Source organism: Electrophorus electricus, chromosome 15 (genome assembly GCF_041902795.1).
Source record: "Electrophorus electricus isolate QZ-2024a chromosome 15, ASM4190279v1, whole genome shotgun sequence".
Lineage (NCBI taxonomy): Eukaryota > Metazoa > Chordata > Actinopteri > Gymnotiformes > Gymnotidae > Electrophorus > Electrophorus electricus.
Window position 1 is genome coordinate 4,031,065 of NC_137511.1, and position 23,294 is coordinate 4,054,358.

General features: G+C 43.9%; 1 protein-coding gene across 6 annotated transcripts; it reads right to left on the bottom strand.

The window, feature by feature from the left end:
- Nucleotides 1–85: 85 nt before the first annotated feature.
- Nucleotides 86–22,873, bottom strand: mrtfab (myocardin related transcription factor Ab). 6 transcript variants are annotated; one of them, XM_027005990.3, is made up of 19 exons: nucleotides 22,750–22,873; nucleotides 21,793–21,850; nucleotides 18,479–18,678; nucleotides 9,518–9,583; nucleotides 7,358–7,467; nucleotides 7,130–7,205; nucleotides 5,684–5,830; nucleotides 5,355–5,515; nucleotides 5,080–5,196; nucleotides 4,724–4,974; nucleotides 4,416–4,581; nucleotides 3,949–4,323; nucleotides 3,127–3,741; nucleotides 2,763–2,957; nucleotides 2,477–2,593; nucleotides 2,168–2,311; nucleotides 1,897–1,983; nucleotides 1,704–1,764; nucleotides 86–1,554 (listed from the first exon to the last, which is right to left on the bottom strand). In XM_027005990.3, exons 6-19 carry the CDS (start codon nucleotides 7,143–7,145, stop codon nucleotides 1,031–1,033), a joined length of 2,976 nt encoding a protein of 991 aa, XP_026861791.2. In that variant the 5' UTR covers nucleotides 7,146–7,205; nucleotides 7,358–7,467; nucleotides 9,518–9,583; nucleotides 18,479–18,678; nucleotides 21,793–21,850; nucleotides 22,750–22,873; the 3' UTR covers nucleotides 86–1,030. The 6 variants fall into 6 exon arrangements, with proteins under 6 accessions (XP_026861791.2, XP_026861792.2, XP_026861790.2 ...); XM_027005991.3 differs by lacking the exons at nucleotides 21,793–21,850; nucleotides 22,750–22,873 and having other exon boundaries at nucleotides 7,358–7,413; nucleotides 18,479–18,677; XM_027005989.3 differs by lacking the exons at nucleotides 18,479–18,678; nucleotides 21,793–21,850; nucleotides 22,750–22,873 and adding an exon at nucleotides 17,018–17,408 and having other exon boundaries at nucleotides 7,358–7,413.
- Nucleotides 22,874–23,294: the final 421 nt, after the last annotated feature.

Genomic DNA, 23,294 nt, shown 5'->3' on the forward strand with positions numbered 1-23,294 from the left:
ACTAATCTATGGAATACGTCCTGCAACCATTAATTTGTGGTAATCTATTTTCAGAGTGCAGAGACAAACAGAACTCAATCCAAAATTCATTTTTGTTTGTATATTTTTTATTTTTTAAAAAATTATTTTCTAATACTCTGAAACCCCACCCATGACCTCCACCAGCTCATCCACACAATAAGAGAAGAAAAAGGCTTTAGTCAGTAATATGTACCTCAAATACAGCAATGCATAGAGATCTGGTGAACATCACCAAACCCAGTTCCCAGCAAAGTTCATTTGATTGGGAGGTTTCCTTAGACCAGAACAGTAGTCAGGTCAGCATAAGTGCAAAGTTGGAAGCACTGGCATATGGGAAGATTTTCCAAAGCCAAATTTAGAGACCAGAAAAGAGCTGTCTCTCTCCTAAATCCTCCCTCCCATCAGTGTGCCCAAACTCCATCAGTGCCAGCAGAAAAAGTATCACGGATTGACAGCTATATGGCATGGGTAACCCACTAAAACAGTGTCTGATAGACAGGGAAATCTTTTATTAAACGATAACCCACAAAATCCTGACGTTTTAGAGACCACCAGGAATCGAATACTATTTATTCAGGTCAGCATTCGTGAGACCATGCAACCAGATGTGCAAGCTTGCAATCAAGAACCAAATATTCCGCACCTGGCAAAACAGCCAAACGGCTGGTCCAGAACTTTTTTTGGTAGGAGATATAAGGGCCTTTCATGGAATTCCTAAAGGAGAAGAAAGCAAGCAGGGACTACAGATTGGTCTGTTGGCAAAGACATCAGTGCAGTGCACTGTACAAACATGTGCGTGTGTTGTCAAGGTGGTAGGGAAATAACACTCAGTGCTTTAGCAGACCTATTAAACAAGACACCATACAACAGTCTGGTGGAGTATTAAGAAAAATGTTTTCAGCATGTGAAACAGCATGTAGGTTGGAGTGTTTGTATGTAAAGCCTGTACACAGTATAAGGATGAAGGTGCTACGTTGCGTTGCATCTGCTGAGCAGTTAAGACCAAGAGCTACAAACAAGAGTCCCAGTGGAGCTGAAGGTCTGAACCATCCAGAAAGTCTGCTGAGAACACACTAGGGGGCGTGTGAGAACTCAGAGGGATCAGAATTGTGCCTGAGCTGTTCCCTCCACCCATGGATATGTCCAGCCAATCCATGCTGTCTAGGGTTGGGTCTTCGAAGTCCAAGCTGGAGGTATGGGGGGAGAAGCTCAGGTCGCCAGTGTCCATTGGGGAAGGGGGATGATCCAGAATACTGGAAGTGCTCAGCATTTGATTGTGGAGGTCATCGATCAGCGTCAGCGGGCCATCAGGCTCCACGCCGAGCAGGGGAGTCCCTGTAGTGCTCTCCAGGAAGTCTTCCAGACGGGCAGTTCCTAAGCAGGGCCGCTCGGGCCCATCAGCGGGCTTCTGGGAACGGGGTGGGGTGGGAGGCGAGAGGTGCAGCGGGGAGGAGGATGGGGAGGGAGTGGGAGGGTTGGAGTGCAGGTCTGAGAGGGAAGGGTCTGGGTTGGCCTTGAACCCACCTGAGATTTCTGGTCCGGATGCAGAAGACAGAGAATACAGACCAGGCAATAAGAGACCAGTAAATATTTTTCAACATTTGTAAAATCAGCTACAGAATTCAAACTTACTATGTATAATGATGATACGAGTTAAAATTCAAAAGAGCCTATTTTCTTACCTCCACTCTTAATGAGAATGTCAAACAAGTCATCGATATGTTGACTGTTAGAACCATTCTCCTGTGATAAGGGCAGATCAATAACCTTTTAACTATATTTACTGCAGCATCAGGAACACAGAAAAGACTTTTCCAATACATACAGAGCAGACAAACCAGAAGCAGATAGACAGAGATCAGACAAAAGTCCTACTTTGGGATGTTGAGGGGAATGGGATGCCAGTTTTGGAGAAGGTGGGGTAAACAAGGTGTGTTGGTCAAAGCTTGGACACACCTCTTCCTACGAGAGAGGTAGACCATGGTAGAGAAGAGCAGAAGAGAAAAGGAAAACAGGCTTTTCCATCAGCTTTTGGAGCCAAAACAAGAAGACGAAGATGAAAGTGAGAAAGAGGAGGCGTTATGAGAATGTCTGGACTGGATGGCGAAAGGAAACGGGTGAATGGGTGGACTGGGTTATGCTGTACCTTGAGCGAGGGGGGGGATCCGGTCTGGGTGAGAGGGCATGGCTCTTCACTGAGGAAGAATGGCTGGAGACTGGGCGGGGTAGACACAGTCTGGCTTGATGTGTGAACAGCAACAGTCTCAACGTGCAGGCCTGTCCTTTGTACCTGGTGGAGAAATACAAGCAAATTATAGACTACAGTAACTATACATTCAATGTGTGTTAATACTGGACTTGATCAGGACAATACCTCTCCTCAGTCACGTGGAACATTAGTTTAAAATGAGCTGTATGTTAACATCAGGGTGAAGTGGAGCACAGAATCACATGCCTTTGTACTGGGCTGTTTGACCTGGACAGCTTGCTGGGGTGGTTGGGGCTGGTTCACAGGATCGACTGCTTCATGAGCTGTCTGGCTGGGGAGCTTTATAGAAGTGGATTGCAATCTCTGTGACAAAAAATACCAAATCAAACAAATTTAGAGAGAGCGATTGTGTTACTCGGAAATCCATTCATGCAACACAGTAAGAAAATGTGCAATCAGGTATGATCAGCGCAGTACATTACTCATACACTTATTACACTCCAGGACATTATTTATACACTTGTACCATTACCTGCAGGGTGATGTGTCCATTGGATTTACTTTGAGGAGATTCTCCGTTCAGGCTGTTATTGGCAAGTGCAATAAGGTAATGGTTGCCATTGCCATCTGTGAGAAGGGTGGGTGCTGGGTGTGCTTTCAGAAGATCCAGCGCGAAAGATGTAGTCACCTGAGTGCTAGTCTGTTGATTGGCAAACACTTGTGATACCTGTAAAGCACAAGGCAAAATTACAGCTATAAAGAAAAACTGAGAAGTCCATTGGAACTTTCAACTACGCACCATCTGTGTAAACACAGATAATAGCATGTTTTGTTTTGGCTTCAATAGCCATTATTACCCTTTTGTGCCACTTGTAATTTGACATAACCTGACTGACCTGTTGTGCCTGTAACGGTTGCTGTTTCGGCAGCTGCTGCTTTTGTGGCCTCTGCTGCTTCCTCTGATTGGCCTGCGGCTGCTTTTGCTGGACCGTCAGCTGCTGCAGTTTCTGTTGGTGCGGCGCCTGTTGCTCTGGCTGCGGCTGCACCTGCAGCTGGTGGATCTGCTGCAGCTTGAGCAGGGTCTGCTGCGAGCACTGTGTCTGCGCCTTGCTGGGTGGCCTGGTCTCAGCCTCTGACTCTTCCTTCACCCTTGGGGCGTTGCTGCGGGCACATGCCGGCTCCTCGGGCTTGGAGGTGGAGTCGCAGCTGGAGGCAGGCGTGGCACGTTTGCCCTGCTCGAGCTGCGAACGCAGAGTCTCCACCAGCCTCTGCTTCTGCCGCAGCATGCGCGTCAGCTCCTCGATCTGCTTGTCCTTCTCCTGCAGCATCTGGTCCTTGTCCACCTGCAGGGGCGCCAGCGGGACCTCCGGCAGCTGAGGGAGGAGACGCTGCAGGGGGGCGGCCCGCGACAGACAGCATGAGGGCGCCAGCTGTCCGAGGGGCTCCTCTTTGACCGGGGAGGCGTGCTCTGGCGATGGGTACAGACTGAGCTGTGTAAGAGGGGAGGTCACCTGTTTGGGGTGAGAGAAGCTCTTAGCTCAGAAGAACAAGAACGAACTGATATAAAACAACACAGTACGTTGTTACAAAGTGGATAGAAAATATGGCATTCTACCTAGAAAACAAAAAGTGAACTGAAACGTGTCATAAGGTCAACATGGAACAAAGAAGCATTACAATGCCATCTGTAAACACTTCTTGAGGAGAAAAGAAACTACCATTTCTCCAAACACGTCTCCGTTACAACTCGTCTCATCTGTGCTCATTCCAGCCAGCGAGCGATCGGATGGTGTAGGAGACACAGGCGGAGAGGAGCTTGTGCTGCTGAAGCGCATGATTTGGGGCGGAGCTGATGCATGGACCCCATTGGTCACTGCCACTTTCCCGTCTTTGGATTGGTGTGCCACAGGGGCAGGGACGGCAGACTGGGCCGCAGCCTGCAGCAGCCCAGCTGGGAGCATTTTCACAGTCCCTGCTGCTGTTCCTGGCCCACCATTCTGCTCCTGGTAGTTCTTCAGTCTCTCTATGAGGTCGTTCTTGGTGCCGGACACAGTCAAACCCCTCAGTTTTAGCTCCTGCTTAAGCTCCGCAACCTGGAAGAGAAGGACAGCAGTGATGTACTGGATACACTGAGAATACCACCATTCTAACGTACTGTAATGTACTGACTAGGGAGAAAGTTTACTTTGAATTCATCCAGGTTCGCAGGCAATGCTGCAGGCTTGGCTCCTCCTGGTGCTGGCTGGCTCTTTGATCCACTCTGACTAGGTGGGGCAGTAGACGGTATGGCGACTGAGCGGGAGGGGGAAGGACCAGAGTTGGTGGATGCTGGCTGCTGCTCAGCAGGAAGTCTGGTGGCATGTAAGACATAGTAAGATTCATTATTCTGGAACAGTTACTGTACTTCACAGTGGAAGGAAACAAAGAAAAGAAAAACACCCAAACACACACACACACACACACACAGACACACAGAACTACGTAAGCACTGACTTGGGAGGGGCAGGCAGGATGGTGTGGTAGTTGTAGTGCTGCTGCTGTTGCTGGCTGAGGATCTGGAGCTGCAGGAAGAGCTGCTGCTGGTGGAGGATCCGGGCGTAAGAGGAGTCCAGCTGGGGAGGGGGCTCGCGGTCGTTCTTCTGGTCAGGCGGGATGTACTGGTGATACTTGAGCTTCTTCACCTTAGGCTTGTTCTCTTTGGGCTTCTTAGGCCGTTGAGCAGACCGCTCGGCACTAGACTTTGGCTGCGGCGATGGTAACCCATTAGAAAAAAGGTTAAAAAGTGAGAACTAAAGGAGGAAGGTCTTTTCAGGGTTTGCAAAAATATGTTAATAACAGATGTCACTCACTTTGGCAGGTCCTGTAGGAGGACGGGCACTTGTAGCCATCAGAGTCGCATTGGTCAGATTTGGTGGAGGGGAGGAGGCAGAACCATTAACCAGAGATGGCGCAACCTGAGTGACAAACTGCATGTTGTTCACTGGTTAGTTACAACATCATGACACACCTAAATGCACTACGGTTATCTCTCTGATCCCATTCCTAAACATGTTCCCGTCTGTCTGGATTGCACACATTGGCTTGCGCAGTCATTTAAATGCATGTTTTTAGAACCAGAATGTACCTGTGTAGGTGAAGGGTTTCTGTTCAGATTGAGCATATTGGAGGGAGAGTGCTGGGGGGCATGGCTTAGTGGAGAGTCCTGACTGCCTGGCTGATCAGGAGACAGAGCATCACTGCTGTCCTCATCCAGTGAGGAATTCTCACCCTTTGGAGACTCTGTATCTGAGAGAACACGAAGGAGGGCAATTGAAACTGTCCGAGCTGCCGCATGTTTTCAGCATGAAACTGCTTCCGGAGACTCTGCGTGTGAGTTGGTACACCTAAACTGCAGTGGCTGCAAAATGAGGGAGGGACACAGACCACTGTGTACTTGTGTCTTTTAATGCTGACCTATGAGCGCAGGCACGGGCAGGATGTTCTTATGAATGAGCTCGATGGGGCCGGGCCGGTGAGAGATCTTGTCGTTGAGGTCGTCGGCCAGGCGGGCTCTTTTCAGCTTCAGCTGTTTGGCCTGCAGAGACGGCTCCGCTGAGGTCTCTGTGGACGGGGCACATACACACAGTCATAGCACTTACAAACCCACAGCACACGCATGCGCAAAACACTCAGACGTCGAGTCCACAAAATCACATTGCTCATCTCTCTTTGGGTAAGCCGAAACTAATTTGACTATCATGTAAACAACAAATGTCTACAAAAAAATGTTTCTTCCTGTTGTGCTGTGCCTGTTACTCATGTTTGGTACGAAGCATTCCTGTGGTATATTTTCACTTGTTACAGTGCAATACAGAATTTAATATTAATTTATTCTAAAACAAAAATCAGCATTACATTAATGTTTATTTGCATTAGCCCCAGCTGCACACAGTTCCTGCCTCCAATTCCAGCTGATGTCCCACATGTGATCTGCTCTGTTGCAATGTGCACATTTTCAGCCTATCAGAGATGGAGGACGTAATTTCTAACTGAGTGCTTTGATATCAGTCCATTGGTTAAGAAGAAGAAGTGGATATATTTGTGAAAGAAAAGAAATTCCATCATAATCATAGCCGCATAAAAATATCTTTGATTTACATTTTCAAAATCCGGTTTTGAGTCTGTAGGTGTATTGTTTTGATAGCTATATATCTTGAATTGCTGCTCCAACTGACTTCCTCAGTTTTATATGAAGTTATGTTAAATATCTAGTGTTCAAATTGGTGTTGGATCCAAACAATGAATCACTGACATTATATTTCATATTTTAGGAGTTGCATCTAAACAGCTGACATGCCACATAGCTACAGAAGGAAAACAGATAGGGGCTCCACATCCCTGGAGAGCAACACTTAATTTTTCCATGTAACCTACATGCATGGAATATTGAATAATTTTACTTTTCTATGACTTATTGCTGTCAACCAAAAAAGGCTAAAACAGGCCAAAATATTCTACACAATTTTATCAAACATACAGTTGGGACTCGACATTAAAAGTACAAAAGCAAAATCTGTGGAAGTTTCTCAAAAAAAAAAAAAAAAAAAAAAAAAAAAAATCATTCAATTCAAAACTGCCATGTCTATTTCTTAATCGTAAAGACTAGGCAAACCATCATCAGCTTTCAGAATTGTAGACAAATTAGTCATTTAGATTTATTTCATGAACAATACTTTCAGTACAATAGGGGATTAATTATTATTAATAACAATAAATGGGAATTATACTTTAAAATGAATAAAATTGTAACAGTGACTTATCCCACTCTCCCCCAATTAATTTAACCCCCCCCCCCCCAAAAAAAGCAAACAAACAAACCACAACAAAACACCTCAGAATATTTTCCTGTCTGACACTCACCCTCTAGTATGTGCATCCTCACCAGCTCCGACCTCTCTGGACGGCTCCTGATCTTCCTCTTCAAATAATCCTCAGTCTTAGGGAGGAAGACAGACACACAAGTATGAGCTGCACAAATTATATGTGAGGTGCAGAACAGTGAGATGGAGGTGACAGACTTCCATTTCTTAGGCTGGACTATCCTCTGCTGGTAAGCAAAATAAAATAAGGCTGCGTGAAGTTACTCACCCGTGCTCTCTCCAGGCTTTTTCTCTGCTCGTGAAATGCAGCCGGACTCTTCAGTGCTGCGGACGCAAACAGAGATGGACTCTCATTCTGACTCTAGGACACCATCATACCTGATATTGAGGAACACATTCAAAGCAGAACTGTCCATTGACTATTATGTCACACTGATCAGTATATCCCTCAATATGTGCTTTATATTAGCAGGAAAGTTGTGAGAAATGAACAGGGGAACAAAAACTGCACTAAAAACCAGCGTTGCTTGAAAGCCACAAACACTGCTTTTGTGAGTTCTGATTGACATCCTCCATTTCCTAGAGAGAATTCCTAACTCCAGAATTGAAGACTGTTCTAGTTTAGAACATTCAGGTTTTACTGTGTCCAGTTCACAGCTCACACTAGGGCCCTGTTTAATTCACGCAAACCTAAATTATGCTCCTGTTAAAAGCAGCATACCCACTGGGGCAGACACTGGAGTAGACACTTTCTGTCAAAAGTGTCAAACTGTCAAAACTGAGCAAAACATACATAACATATTTCTCTATATAAAAACAAAACTATTGTTCACAGTGCTTTTCTAGCAGATACAAAATCATCAACTATTATATAACCAAATTCCTAAGCCCTTATAATTAGCGAAAATTCTATAGAGGCACAAAAACGAGGAATGAGAGCAAGACGGTTGGCTATGGTGTAACTGTTCGGTTTGGGTAAGAGATGACGACATTTCCTCAATGACGAGGCTGGTCATGATCCAATTGATGAGCCAGCAGGGGTGCTCACAATTAAACCTGTGTGGGGGTTCAATGTGATGTCATACCACATCAAACTAGCTTGAGAAAGGACAGATGAAACCAGTGTGAGCTGCTCAGCTGTTCTAGTCTCTTTTATTAGCACAGGAGATGATACAGGAACATAATGTGATAGTGGAAGCAGACCCCTCCCACCTGTTCTCACATCCCTGAGACTGATGCCCCCTCCTCCTACATTCACCGCACTGACGTACAGTAGTGGCTGTCAGGCCGGCGGCTGTGGAGGGGTCTGCAACAAACATGTGCTCAAGCAATTTGGCACTTCGCCAAATACGCTTCTCCCGGCGCATGCCAGGCTGACAGGAACCCCGGGCCTCTGTGAGGCTGCTAGGCTGAAGTTGCTGTTTAGTCTAAGCTGGTTGGTGACTGTGCTGAAATGTATTAGCAGTCCCTGCATGGCCAGAATGCAGTGGTCATGTTTTGCTGTGCTTATACTGTGCATATAGCTGCAGCTGCAGCACTTCCTCCTTCCCACAGAACACAGGCAGAACAGAGAGTGTGTGAACAGTGCTGTTCTTCTTGTCTGGAGAGCAGAACCCAGAATAAGGAAGTGGAAACAGAGGGGGAAGCAGGACCACCTGATAACACAAGCAAAGCCTTTCACAATGACTGAGCAGTCACTCGAAGGCTTATAAACACACACACACACACACAGATATATATACACACACACATATATATACACTTACACTTTAGCCACAAGATCCAAACAAAACAATGACACTCACTTTGTGCACACAGCTATGCAATGCTGTGTATTGCAGTCAATGGGTAATCATACATTTTAACTGGCTATTTATGCAAGGCACTGAGAAAAGAGTGTAGAATGTTGCAAGAATACCTCTGAAATTGTTTGCACTTTGCAATCTGATTTGAGACATTAAGTACTAAATTAACTGAGATACTAAATTAACATCTTGGCTGGTCCTGGCTAATGAAATCCAACACAGGGTAACCTAGTAACATCCCAGAAACCTCTGGTATAGTTTTACTATTACAAGCAGTCCTAATGTAATTTATTTACAAAGTCATGTAAATTCTTGCAACACACATCATCTTGGTCAATCACCAACCCTCATCAGGTTTGCCTGGTTATTTTGAATAGACCCCACGATACTGCTTGTACTCGTCATTTAAATGAACAGCACAGACATTCAATTCTGATCTTTAATGACATGCTTCATTAGGAACTGCTGCCCATGATGACAGACAGTTACATCCAACATAGCACTGCGCTGCTAGGACAGCTGCATGATGGCAGCTAACAAACCAAACACCACTTAAGCAAAGGTACTTGGGAATGACCCAAGCATTCAGTGGAAGGGCAGATGAGCCCAGGAGGAGGACTTACGCGGCATAATTCCTTGGCTGACGAGCTCCTCTCGTGTCCTCCTCTGTTGCAGTTTGAGCTGGAGAACTGCATGAGGGTAGGAGAGAGAGGTTAGTGAGCAGAGAATTCAAAACGGTGCACGCACGACGGTCACATGGGGACAGCCACGGCGAGACTGCCTCTTCGGCTACCGGAGGCTCCTCTGCAGCTGGTTCCTGGGTGGGTGGGGGTGGGGGGGGGGGCTGATGTTTGGCTCAGGCTGAGAAGGAACCTCAAACAGTTCCCCATCTCACACAGAGGGGAGGGACTGTGGGAGTGGTGGCAGCTTGGTGTCACTCACTTCCTGTTTCTCCATGTGCAACCGTTTTCTTTGATTCAAAAAAAATGCGGGGAAAAAATTAATTAATTAATTAAATAAATAAATAAATAGATAAATAAATAAATAAAGACTCTACAGCCAGCGCACACCTGTCACCCTGGTGCAATGACATCATCATGGACATGGCCTTGTGGTGTTCACTGGTCAGTTGACCCCCCCCCCCTCCCCTTCATGGGCATCATGTCTGGGTATTATAGCAGAGTTTTAGTGAGCAATATCAACCTGGTTCACCCTGTGCCCTATACGTAAACAAACACACAGACACACCCACACCCCCCCCCCCCCCCCCCAGCCATGCCTGAATTCACCAAAGCATGTGTGTACAAGTACAAGCAGCCAAGCACAACTGACTGGCACTGCTGGGAATTCTAAGAGTCACAATCTGGGCTAGTTAATGCACAGCCTCGCAACGACTCTTGTAAATTAACTTTTTCTGAGTTCCACTGTTACACTAGGTCATCTAAATTCTTCTCATTCCCACTTTAACTGCAGCCTTTGAACATACATACCCCTCCACTACCTCCTCTCTTCTTCCCAGAACAACAGTAATGACTCCCCCCCCCTTCCCTCTCCCCGCAGGGATACTGGGACCATTCTGAGAAATACACAGACAGCAGAGAAGTGAGCTGCTGGAAAGACCAACTGGTATTCTGCTTCTACATCAGCAGCCTGCCCTTTCAAGTTGGGAGCACAGAATCTGGAGAACAAACTCACAGTGGCCAACTGGGTTAATCCCAAAGCCTGTCAGTTGGTGGGCTCAGTTAAACATGTCTCCTGATCCCAAAGGCCTCAAGCTCGGCACTCATCACATAGTTCAGCCTGGCTCTTACTCTGGCTTCACACATGGCAGGTATATCAGGGGACTGACTTCACCTCTGAGATTTTAAGATAATCCCGATATACTAAAACAAAGCAGAATGCAAATGAACAATTTACTTAACAAGACTGATTGATTCAGTGCCTAGTGCCCCTGTATTTAATGTTTAAATATGGAGAATGAAAGACAGGGCCCACCTTCTTTAAGGCTATGATAGGCACATCTTTCATAGTCCATCCTTACTGGTTGCTTATCTTGATCACTTCTGGTTGGCTGATCCTCAAAGGAGGATGCACCAATGGGCAGACAGTGGTTGGTGTCCAGCATGACTGAATCCAGTGTTAAAGACAGTGATGTGTCTCAATTCAGCATAAAGGCTGAGAAACAGAGCAGAAACTAATACTCAAGCCTGTTCTCCCTTAGGTCTAAAAGCTTCTCTCATTTGCAGTGGTTCACAGCAGCAAATTCTCCATAACTGTTCTGTTTGTTCAAAAGAGCAGTGCTGTTTCCTGTAATCCACGCCCAAGAAGTTCACAGAATGAAGAACACGCAGTCTCCGTTCCTGTCAGAAGTGGTCGTGCCTGCCTCCTTTGTCCTGCCCAGTGCTTCTATTCTGTAGCAGGGGTAAACGACAGACCCCCAGGCCCTAGGCAGAGCTTCTACCCATAGGTTACATCCAGAGAAACTGACCAACAACATGAGCAGCAGCAGGAAGGACAGGGACAGCGCACACTGCAGGCAAGACAAACATGCTCTCAGAGCGTTGTCCCCCTCTCTACCCCAACTCACACCCACCCCACATGCACAGGCAGACAGATGGAGGCCTGCTAAGTGTCAATGACTGCACTGTCCACCTCAGCTGTCGCCACTCGTTCACTCATCATACTCTGCAGACCCTCGCACACTCCCTCAGCTCCATTACACCAGCACAAAGTAGCTCATATAACATATGCAAAAAAAACCAAAAACAAAACCAGGACCATGTCCAAAACTATTAATGTAATCTTTAGCAGTGGAGGGGAAAGAAAAACAAACAAACAAACAAACAAACAAACTGACATAAGAAAAGGGTTAACAAATTAAACCCTCTTCAGGAACCAGATATTAATGGCCTGGTCATAGTTCATATTTCAAGAGGCATTTACAGACTGAGAACTCTCATATGTTGCACTATACAGTAAAATGCGAGCTCTTAAAAAGGTCTAACACCTAACTACGAACAAACATAAGGAAGGCCCGTCACCAAGAGGATGGGAATCTCTTTTGACTTGATTATGCCTGGGGAGGGGGTTCAGGAGTTTGGGGGAATAATTCCAGCTCTAAACAAGCATGCATGAATACCCTCCATCCTCCGAGTGGCTCCTGTAGAATGCTGGCGAGGTCACTCCCAGCCCCCCCCCCTTGGGTCTGCTCCCAGTTTTAAATAGTAAGGCCAGCTGGCCAAAAGACTCTATATTCAGATCAGCATCACCTGTGCAGGCAATAGATAGAATTACTCACAGATATCCCTACACTAAGAGACCCACAATTATAGTGACACTAACAACAAAATTGCCAAACATTACAGAAACACAGAGAAGTTAATATACATGTTGGCTTTTTTTTATATCAAAACATTATATTTTGTTAAAAAAAAATTTAAACCATTGCAAAGTAATACTTCTGCACAATGTATTAATCATAAATTGATGTGCTTGCCAAATGAAAGATGAACCAAAATAAATTGAGAAGGATAGCTTCTCAAAGTGTACCTTTGCAGGCATGGCAACAGAGATGCTGCACCACAGAAATCACTATAAGGACAGAAATCACTATAAGGACACTTAAACACAAGCATGAGAGCAGTTAAGAGTTTCTATATGAAAAGCTTCAGCTAGGGCTTATTTTAGCCCAAGAAATCATCATCATCATCATCATCATCATCAGGAAGTGCCAGCATTTTGGGCCTGGAGGCCATAAGCCTAAACGCATGATGATATATAGCAATTTCCATTGTTATCCTGGTAATGTATGACTTCCACCTCACAGCCCTAAAAGCATTGCTGCATCATTGTCATGCCAACAGTTACCAGAAGAGCTGTGATACACAGAGGGTGAGTTCACAGGAAGCTTAACAGTTAACAAATCAGCCCATGTCCACCTGCAAACAATGACAACACCCAGAGCACTACATAGGGTACATGATCAAAGTCCGCCAGTCCCACATATCCCTATATCTGTAAAGAACTACAAAAGGCCAGTCAGAAGGTATACCTCCACCTTACTGTTTACCATGACTAATGCAGTGAATGTATTATGGCTGTAAGAGTCATTACCAATTTATTGTTTTAGGAGTTCCAAGGTCAACACAGGACTGTAAGTAGCCAGACATTAGGTCTACATCGAGCACTTCACCTTCAAAGTGCACAACAGAATCTGTGTGTACATGTTGACATGCATGTTGGGGTCCCCTGGACTAGGTCCCCTCTATCCTGCCCTCAGTGAAGAAATTGTACTTGTTCAAACTGAAATGTCTCTCATGTGCCGTCAGATCAGGAAGTGCACCAGGCACAAGCTCCAGCAATGTCATGGAAGACAATGTTAGTACCTCCTTTTCCCTGTTTCAGCAACTGCATGTTTACATATGCATCCCTTGCCTGGTTTACATATAATCTTGCCTGGTTTGACTGCAACTAATAATGCAAAAGTATAGGAGATTTAATATAAACATACATTAAAATAATAAAAGGGGACATTAGAACCCTACAAACATGAACAAGCACTGTAGGTTGTAAATGGTTTACTATAAAAACACAAGAGAAGAGTATTGGATTACAAATGTGCACAAATCTTTCCATCCAAAATGGTAGTCCATCCAATGTGTCTCTCACTATTCCATCAATTTAAGATTAAGGGAAAACTGAGGGAGAGAGAAAAAGAGGAAGATGAAATTCGATCTAGTTAGCGACATGCAGAAATACGAGGCACTAGAAGGCGGAGATTTCGTTGTATTCAGCACATGGAGGAGGAGGAGGAGGAGGTTCACGCTCAGGCTGGCACGCGCTCTCTCTCTCAACTTATTACATAACAGCCTCCTTACCAGGACCCATAAAAGCTTGTCTAGAGTAACACGAGTCTGGCTTTCTGGGTACAAAACAAAAATATTCCTCAGCACAGATGGGAATCACGTTCAGTCTTCAAAAGGTCCTTAAAATATGCTTGTTTTAGTACTATGCAGCTACATATGCAAACTGCACACGCAGACTGCTCAGTAACTGTGTGGTCAACTCCTGAGCTGTTTTTGATTGTCTTGTTGAAAGTGGCTGAGGTATGTCACATTGATCTGTACCTCGTGACATGTGATTCACATTGTTTAATTAATTCTGATAAACTCTGCATTCCAAAACAAACAGTATGTTTGGTATTTTTGATCTGATTTATTTAGGTCTGTTTAGAAATTTTAATTATTACCTACAAAATGGATGTATTGGAATCTTCCAAGAAATAAATATTTGATACTGACATTTGTTTTCGTAGGAAAACTGAATAGCCTACCACAGGTGTAGTAAACCAGGCATGTCTGAATAAACATTATCAAGTTACATTAAACATAATGTACAAAAGTTAAAGAGAAACTTTTATGACTGAATCAATACAAGTGTTAAATCCCTGACAAATTCTACTATGACATTAGCGTTCTATCCCAGAAAGTCTTGAATATTTACCCTTCAGCAGTTTGTTTTGGAATGGAGAGCCTATGCACAGCCGACTGTGTATAATTCTTCATTTGAATTCCACTTACTACACACAACCGTTAGCATTTGAATCAAACGCAATCTGTCGTTTGGTGAAAACTTATTTAGATATGAAAGAAACATTGCAAGACTGAAGCCAAATCAGAATGAAGCAACAGACAGGAGAAATTCCTCAGTGTCTCCATATGCATGCTCGTCACCCAGGATGTAGTTGAAAAACAGCACAACTGAGTACAAACTGCTATAGTAGACCACACCGCATATAGCAATTCTCTTGCAGTAAAAACCAAGCCGACGGAATACAAACTGCCATAGTAGACCACACTACATATAGCATTTACCTTGTAGTAATAACCATGCCACTATGACACTGCATTGGCACGTTCTGAGAGCTGCTCGTGTTTTCTCCACAGGTTATTTGCATCACAGGCTGCAGCTAATGTGAGAGTGCTTCAGCTTCACACTCAGACCATCTGCACTGACCACACCAATGTGTGAAAAACATAACTACAAGATCTTCAAGCAAATGAAGTACTTCTCATCGCCCAGGGACATGAATACCTCACTGTGTTTGCCACAAACAAACCCAAGAATAAGTCAAGCAAGTCAGAAGTTTACTGTTTTAGGAATCGCAGGTTAGTCTGTTCCTGTATGTGCATGCCTGGTCTTCAACAGGTAGGTAGCATGTTGAACTTTCTCCTGTGTGCATAGCCAAAATCAGCAAAAAGCGTTAAAAGCAAAGCTGTCAAGGGTGAAGGGCGAGGCAGTGTGGATGCTCTGGGGGAGCTCTGTGATGATGCTAAAATGTACTCATGCCTAGCTTTCTGCTGGCAGAGGAAGAAATAGGCACAGCTGTGCACCTCTTCTCACATACACAGATCAGACAAACTGTTCTCTACCATATTTCACACTTGATTCCCAACTCAAGCCGTTCCATTCCACTCTGGGCCTGTGTATGCGTGCCAGAGCCCCAAGCTGCCATCCACTCCAGACATAGTTACATAACAGAGAAAACTACACAGCTGCATGGTGCAACCAGCTTCAGCCTGCTCAGGAAAGCAGCACAGAGCCCGATGCCATCTCTCCCTGCAGCAGCAGTGCTAATGCAGCTTAACCCTTATAACACAAACACTCAGGATCCTCTAATCTCTCACTGAAGAGAAGATTTTTAAAAACTCTATAAATGCAATAATATTTGAGTATTTGTGTTCCAAGTCTGCGATGTCCCCGTTACGTGAGGTGTTGCAGGCTGAGTCATGTCTGAGTGCCGGATGTCTTGCTCTCCAGACATGCTGTACCGACTGTTCACGGCACAATGTAAGCTGCGCCAGCAGGAACGCTGTGTTAAGAGCTAGATAGACCAACTGTCCAATGTCTGTTTAAATGCATCTGAAAAATCAATACTGAGACTACATAGCATCTGACGGCTATGGATACCAGTTACTGGTACTGCTATTGGAAGGAAAGTACTTTAGAGCACTCTGCACAAATCTAATCAAAAGTACAGCAAGGACTCCCCCACCCAACTTCAAGACTTGGCGACAATCTAACACACAGCCAAGGTGACCACACGACTTGTTCTAAAATACAATGGAGGAATTCACCGGTCAACATGCAAAGGGCCATGAAGACGAGCATTTTTCTAAACTTTAACCCAGGAGAAGAAGGGTCTCCATCACTGTTGGACCTAAAAAGAGTTAGGCATCAGGAGCAGACTGAAACAGGAAGTGTCCGTATGCTTGTGTTTCTTGTCTGGTGCATCCAGCAAGCGTGTGGACCAACTCCTGCTCTAACGCCTAAAGCTCCACTCTCACTGCCCAGGGAGCCGACAGCTGGTTTAGAGATAGAGACGGAGGGTTTCATCCTATTCATCACTCCACAGCGCAGCCCTTCCAGCTGGGACGGCTCTGGCTACAACATCACTTTGTAAGCTTTTACCTAAGGTGCGCAGAAAACGATCGAACTTTTAGTATGTGCAGTTGAGGGCTTGGTTATTGCATATAATATAGGGAGATCCAACAGAAAGAGAAAGAAAGAAAAATTAAATAAAAACCTCCACACTGCCATTCAGGATACTTCTTATTCAAGATAAAATCTTCAGCATTTCTATATTTCCTTGTCCTTGACATGTCTGTCCTATTTTCTAATAACAAAGTGTAGTGTGGAAATTACCTTTACATCATTACTGATTGTAATGATCATGTGACACCTCAAAGTAAACAGGGTAATAAAACCCATATATGACTTCTAATCCAGAGAGCTTAGCCTTAAAACAACAATCACGTCACCACTCCCTCAGCCAACTGTTACCGCTCCTTCGTCCGGTGAAGTGGCACCTCAGCTGTACCATTTACACAATAAAAAGTAAGGACTGTACCTGAGTGTATGGCCATATCCTTCCTCCCAAGAAGAATAGAATTTTTCAAAAGATCAACAACCCATTGGTAGATGAGGCAAGCAGAAACAAAACGTGGAAATAGAGTAAGAACAAGTGTGGAAAATGATTGAAGCAGAGCGCCTGGTGTTGTGCGTGGAGAGAAAACTCCAGCAGCTCTCCCGAGACCTGCAGGGCGCGTCTGTGTGGTGCTCACCTTCCCTTCTGACGGCATCCAACATCCATTTGGTGTTGGCGTGTGCGTGCACGCCCAGCTAAAGTGGGTGTGTGTTAGTGCAAGTCTCTCTGCAAGCCAGTTTCTTCTTTCATAATTTGCAGGTAACTGTGGCAAGTTTTCAACATTACCAAGTAATTCTGAGTTTTCCAGCACCTTATAAAAGCACGTTCTTCTTCTTCTGTTCTCAAAAAAGGGTGTGGGCACTTCTGGTCTTAAGTGAAGGCGAGCTCTTTGCCTCAAGTCTTCAAGAAGGAAGAACACACAGGCAGCAAGTGAAACACTGCTGCCAAAACACATTCCAGGTCACCTTTGACCCCAAAAGTGCTCCCTCCCTTTCTCTCACTGAGTGCTTTCTGCTCGGCACCCTTTCCTTTCGTACACAAAGTTATGCAATGCTTCATGCAGCCTTTAGGAGAAAAAAGATCTGGGTTTTGTTCCCCTCATATACTTTCCTTCTCCCATAATAAAAAGTCGATGGACATCCTATTTCTAATGCATAGGAGCAAATCGTTTGCATCACCGCAAAACCATTTTCCTGGGAGATAATTACAAAAAAAAAAAGCCACTATTTACAGCAGTCTCTCTAATAACTCCAATGTAAAAGAGAAAAACAGCAATATTGCTATAAAGTTTTTGAAAAATAATTGTGAGAAGAATTCTGCTGTAAGAGATAAGAAAGGTACCCTGCTATAACATGCCTACTACAAAAAGGTAACCCTGAGTGAATCACAGCCCCAGGGAGAAAGCGTGAAAGACAAGGAGTGGTGGCTCTAGGCTAGGGGCTGGGAGACCCAAGCATGTTCCACTGAGGTAGGACACTCTTCAATCACTGTAATTTATTACCAGCAGAATCACAATTTCTGCACCCTATGCATCTGTGGGTTATGAAGGCTCCCCTCCAAATGTTAACTCATCGATTCATTTGTCTGGAAGTAAACTCAACAGTCAGGCTCTTGTCTGCCACATTTTAATATTCCCCTTCTTCAAGGATGCCAGTAAAACAGAGAGCAAGCTCAAACACCAAAGAGCTGTGCAGACATGTCCATATAGTGCAATTCAAATAGTCATTGACATTTAATTTTTAAATCTTGCCAGTCCACAAAAACATAAACCCCCTTGGCACTATAGTTTCACAAAGTATACTTTAATTTTTTTGATTATTGAAAATTTAACATTACATTACAGAAGCCGCTGAATCTAAGATATCTGGATGTGACAAGAAGTCAGCATTTCAAAGTGAACTCAATTGTTCAATAGTAACAAAGACCCAACTTACTTTTGATATCAGCTAGAGCAGTGAGTGCAAATGACACATAATGGACACAACAAAAATCCTTGAAGTACAGAATCATAAATGAAATCATAGGCAGGAGCAACAGGAGAACAGAGAAACTTCACGGTCACGTGTAGTCAGAGTTTTTCTGCAGGGCATCCACTCACCGCTCTTCCTCTCGCTTAATGGCAGTAGACTGGGGATGGACTGCAGAGAGAGCTCCTGCAGCTCGCTGGCCACAGCCTCGCTCCTGGGGCTGGCAGTGGAGCATGCGGCCCGGGCAGACGTCATGCTGCCAGGGCTCGGCTCCTCACCTGCTCGGGGCTCTGGGGCCGCCAGTGTGACAGGTGGGCGATAACGGTTGGACCTGCAACAGGTTTCAAACAGACACGAATTTGTACCACGCACTGTGATGTCCTGCTGAGAGACTCTGTGAGGTGAGACAAGGGGTATGGCATTTTGCAAAAAGTGAAATGCTCAGGTCAGACAAGAGAGAACTCATTTAACTGCTGTATTCTATGGTGGCTCTTGCAAACTCCAAGGAGCAACCTGGTTCATGGACAGGAGAGCCATCTGATCAGTGCAAGCTTTAAAAGGACAAGCAGGCTTTAGATTTTGGCAAGATAGCTCAAAGCTCAAATTATTACACACTACAAACTACTATCAAAGAGATATGGCTCAGTTCTAGACTAAATGCTACAACTAAACACTACTAAATAAACATTGTAAAACTTGTGTGCAAACAGTACCTTGCTTGTTCACTTTAATCTAAATGAAACACTTTTACTTTAATCCGATAAATGAAATGGGAGTGCTCTGCTGTGCTATAAACACAGAAGGACTTGGAGCTGCAGGAATCACACAGTGTTAAAGATGGAGCAACACAGCGAGTTCAAACATGACTCATGGTGCTTGTGCAATAAGACAAACTAAGAACATACACACCAAAAAACATCAGGTAGAAAAGTTGGAGCCTCCAGCAAACAGAAGAATGAACTACATCTCATATCCTCATATACTCCTGATCACAGGATTTTCTTGGCCAATTAAAAATTTTCAGCAGTTTGAACTAACAAAGGGCACATTTTTCATCTTTTGCAAGGGAAACAAATCCACAGCATAACAATGTTGACAAGGTCATATTCTTTTGGAAACCTAATCACTGCAGGTCTGAACTAAAAGGGATCACATTTTAGCTCTGGCCCACAGACCTTGAAATCGCTCACAAATACACACATTCACTGGCCACTTTATTAGTGTTGGTCTATCTTTATCTTTGCTAGTACTGGGTTGGAGCCTCATGTCTTCACAACCACCTTAATTCTTCATGGCATAGATTCAACAAAGTGCTGGAAGCATTTATCAGAGATTTTTGTCTATATTGATAAGATAGCATAATGTAGTTGCTGCAGATTTGTCAGCTGCGTATTCATGATGCGAATCTCCCATTCCACTACGTCCCAAAAGTGCTCTATGGGACTGAGATCTGGAGACTGTGGAGACCATTGGGTCTGAGATGATTTGAGCTTTGTGACATGGCACATTATGCTGCTGGAAGTAGCCATCAGCACAAGGTACACTGTGGTGTAGGCTTTGGTGTTTAAATAATGCTCTATTGGTATTAAGAGGGCCAAAGTATGCCAAGAAAATAACCCCCACACAATTATGTCACCACCGGCTGCCTGAACCGCTGATGCAACACAGGATAGGTACATGCTTTCATGCTGTTTACACCAGATTCTGACCCTCTCCATGCAAAGGTCCCTGCAGAAATCATCAGACCATTGCAATCTTTTTCCAATTTTGTACTGTCCAATTTGTGTGAGCTTGTGCAAATTGTAGCCTCAGTTCCCTGTTCTTAGCTGACTGGAGTGGCACCCTGTGTGGTCATCTGCTGCTAAGGCCCATTGGCTCAAAGTTCCAAATGTGTTGTGCATTCAGAGATGCTCTTCTGCATACCTCGGTGGTAACGAGTGGTTATTCGAGTTACTCTGGCATCAACAAGGCATTTGTGCACAAGAAAGTGGCGCTAACTGGATATTATAGATTTTTCAGACCATCCACTGTAAACCTTAGACATGGCTGTGTTTAAAAATACCAGTAGATCAACTGCTTCTGAAATAAGACCAGTCTGTCTAGCGCCAGCTATGCCATTTTCAGATAAATATCCTTTCTTCCTCATTCTGATGCTCGATTTGAACTTGATCATGGTTGTCTTGACCATGCGTACGTGCCTAAATGTGTTGAGTTGCTGTCGTGTGATTGGCTGAGTAGATATTACTTTAACAAGCAGTTGAAGAGGCGTATACACACACACACGGGGAACATCATAAAGTCCAACCCCAATTGGAGGATTTTTTTTTTTTTTTTTTTTTTTTTTTTTTACATCCAACTACTTTAAAAATAAAAATAATAGAAACAGAGCTGGTACAAGTTCTGTAAAGCTCTTTAAACACTGGGTGGAGGTTAGCTGTTGTAAATATTCAACCCAAAGAATACGTTTATCTTATGTAGAATATTAATAGTTACACCTGCATTTGAAAAGGAGCATTTTCAGGTATTTTTGAATATTTGCACTGAACCACAAAGTCCTGATCTATAAATAACTAACTTTATTAACACACTCTTACAACAAATACCTTGTCCATGACACAAAAGACCTTATATATTGAAAACCACTATGTAAGCTACTACTTTTGTCTTGTATATTCATTCTTGACCCATTTTTGAGGGAAAAATAGGCTGCGTTGCAGCTGTACTGTACTGGTTCCAAAAATAAGTGGTATTAAATGGTGTGCTCTATGAAGTCATTCAACAATAAAATTAGTGCCTGGCCTTATTTCAAGATTTGATGTAATAATTAGGCCTAGAAATATCACATTAAACAGCCCCTTTGATTGTGTTCTTCATAAGAATCAGCATTAGCTTAGTCTTTAGCTACCCCAACTGATTTCAAACCCAGGTCTTCCATGTGTCAAACAGGTGCTGTGACCACTAGACCAAAGAACAAACTTCTCACATTGCCCTCTCCTTCAGGGGAGTGACAATCTGTGACAGTCTTCCATGGACTTTCTGGAGATTGCATGCGCCTCGCTGAGAACAACAGTGTCCAGACACGTAGTCTAAAGTCTTAGTACAATGTGAATAGGAAGGACACATTCCTCATTGTGCAGGCCCACACCTGTCTGCCCCCCCCCAAAAAAAATCACCTACAAACGCGATAAGAAGAAACATGCCTCCGACTAGAAGGATGCTGCAGAGGAATGTTGATAGCTCTCTTCTGCCTCTAGAGAGCAGAATATTATAATCAAACCCAATATGCAAAAAATTAGAAACTGTTATTTTCAATTAGTAATGTGTCAGAGACATACAAGTCAAACTCACCTTTAAGAAGGATATGTAACAAATTCAATATGATTTCGTCTATTTGGTTTCAAAAGCAGATTATCTAGTTAGAATCAAAATGGCAGGAGTACAGTACCTTATTTATAAGATCCTGGGTAAGAACAGTTGTTCCATGTCCAGTTTAATAATGTTTACTGAAATCATACACATAACACAGTCAGTACAGAACAAAATGGCAATAGCTTAAAAATAGCTTAAAAATAACTGACCCTCACAAATGAACGTAACAGAATACACAACACAAAAAATTACACGGTTTCCTGAAACGGACCGGATGTGCCGCAGGAACTTTCCGTTAGCTCATATAATAAAAATATAACACAACCAGCTCTAACAATAAAAACCAATGTGTACGACATTTTGAATGTTAAAAAACAGCCATTACCGAGAAAAAGTAGCTAATCCTGCAAGCCAGAGCAGCTCATTGCTCAAGCCCTGCTTGAGTCAGCTAGTTCGCTAGCCAGCCAACCCACCCACCGTGAGCTAGTCAACAAGCGAAATGACAAACTCGGCATTTGTTGAGTATGTACAGGTGTGTCCCATAGGTAGCTGGTAATATTATCATAGCACAAGCGTCAGATGTCAATATAGGTGTGATGCGGGCTCGACAGAGACGGACGGCAACGCAAACAACAAAGCTAACCTACCAAGCTAGCTACTTTGTTACATTATTTTTCAGGGCACGGCGACATGGCAGGGAACACCGTGCCAATAAAAACAGGAATATTTTAAATACCGCTAAATTTATACCATACTCGTCATTAACACAAACAAAGACAAAGCGAACAGGCATATAAATGTTCAACACTGTGGCTAGCTAGCTGAAACAGGTATTTATATGTGTGGCGCAGGCTAACACTGGACACTAGCGGATGGATCAAGTGCATAACGAGCTGCACTTCGCGTGCCAACAGCACTGCAGCAACTCAGTTATGGCTTGGCTCATTGCTAACCACTTAGCTAAATAGTCTGCTACTTTCCTTAAAGTTAAAGGTACGTTCGTAAACCGGCTCGCCACGTCTATACAACTTACCAGGTTGCGGAACACTGAGAGTGCTAACAGGTTGGATTTTGGACACTCTTCGTTTATGCAAAAAACTGCGCAGCCATGATTAGCATGACGCTATGATCAGACATCTGAGTGACCCCTGCTCCGCAGTGCGATGTCCTCTACTTCCGGGTAACACTTGATTTATTAAATGTGAATGTACATTATGTTTATATAAATATGTGGGATGCATGAACTAACCTAGTTTTGCAGGTGTAAGTTGAAAAAAATGGGAAGGAATACGCGGTGTTGCTATGGTGAAATGTCAGCATTGCATACAAATTAAAAATAAATATGAGGACGTACATCATTTGTATTTTGCCAATAAAATAAAGATGAATAGAGAAAACAAGTAACAGAGTTTGGGAGATAATACTCTGAGGTTCCAGTGACTACAAACCGTGAGAGCAATGAGAGCAATTCTGCCTGTTCAAGTTGTTGACTTGGTTAGAACATTATGATAATCTTGCTCCATCTACTGGTATAGTAGCATTTTATTTTTATAGTATTTTATTTTTATTTTTTTTAAT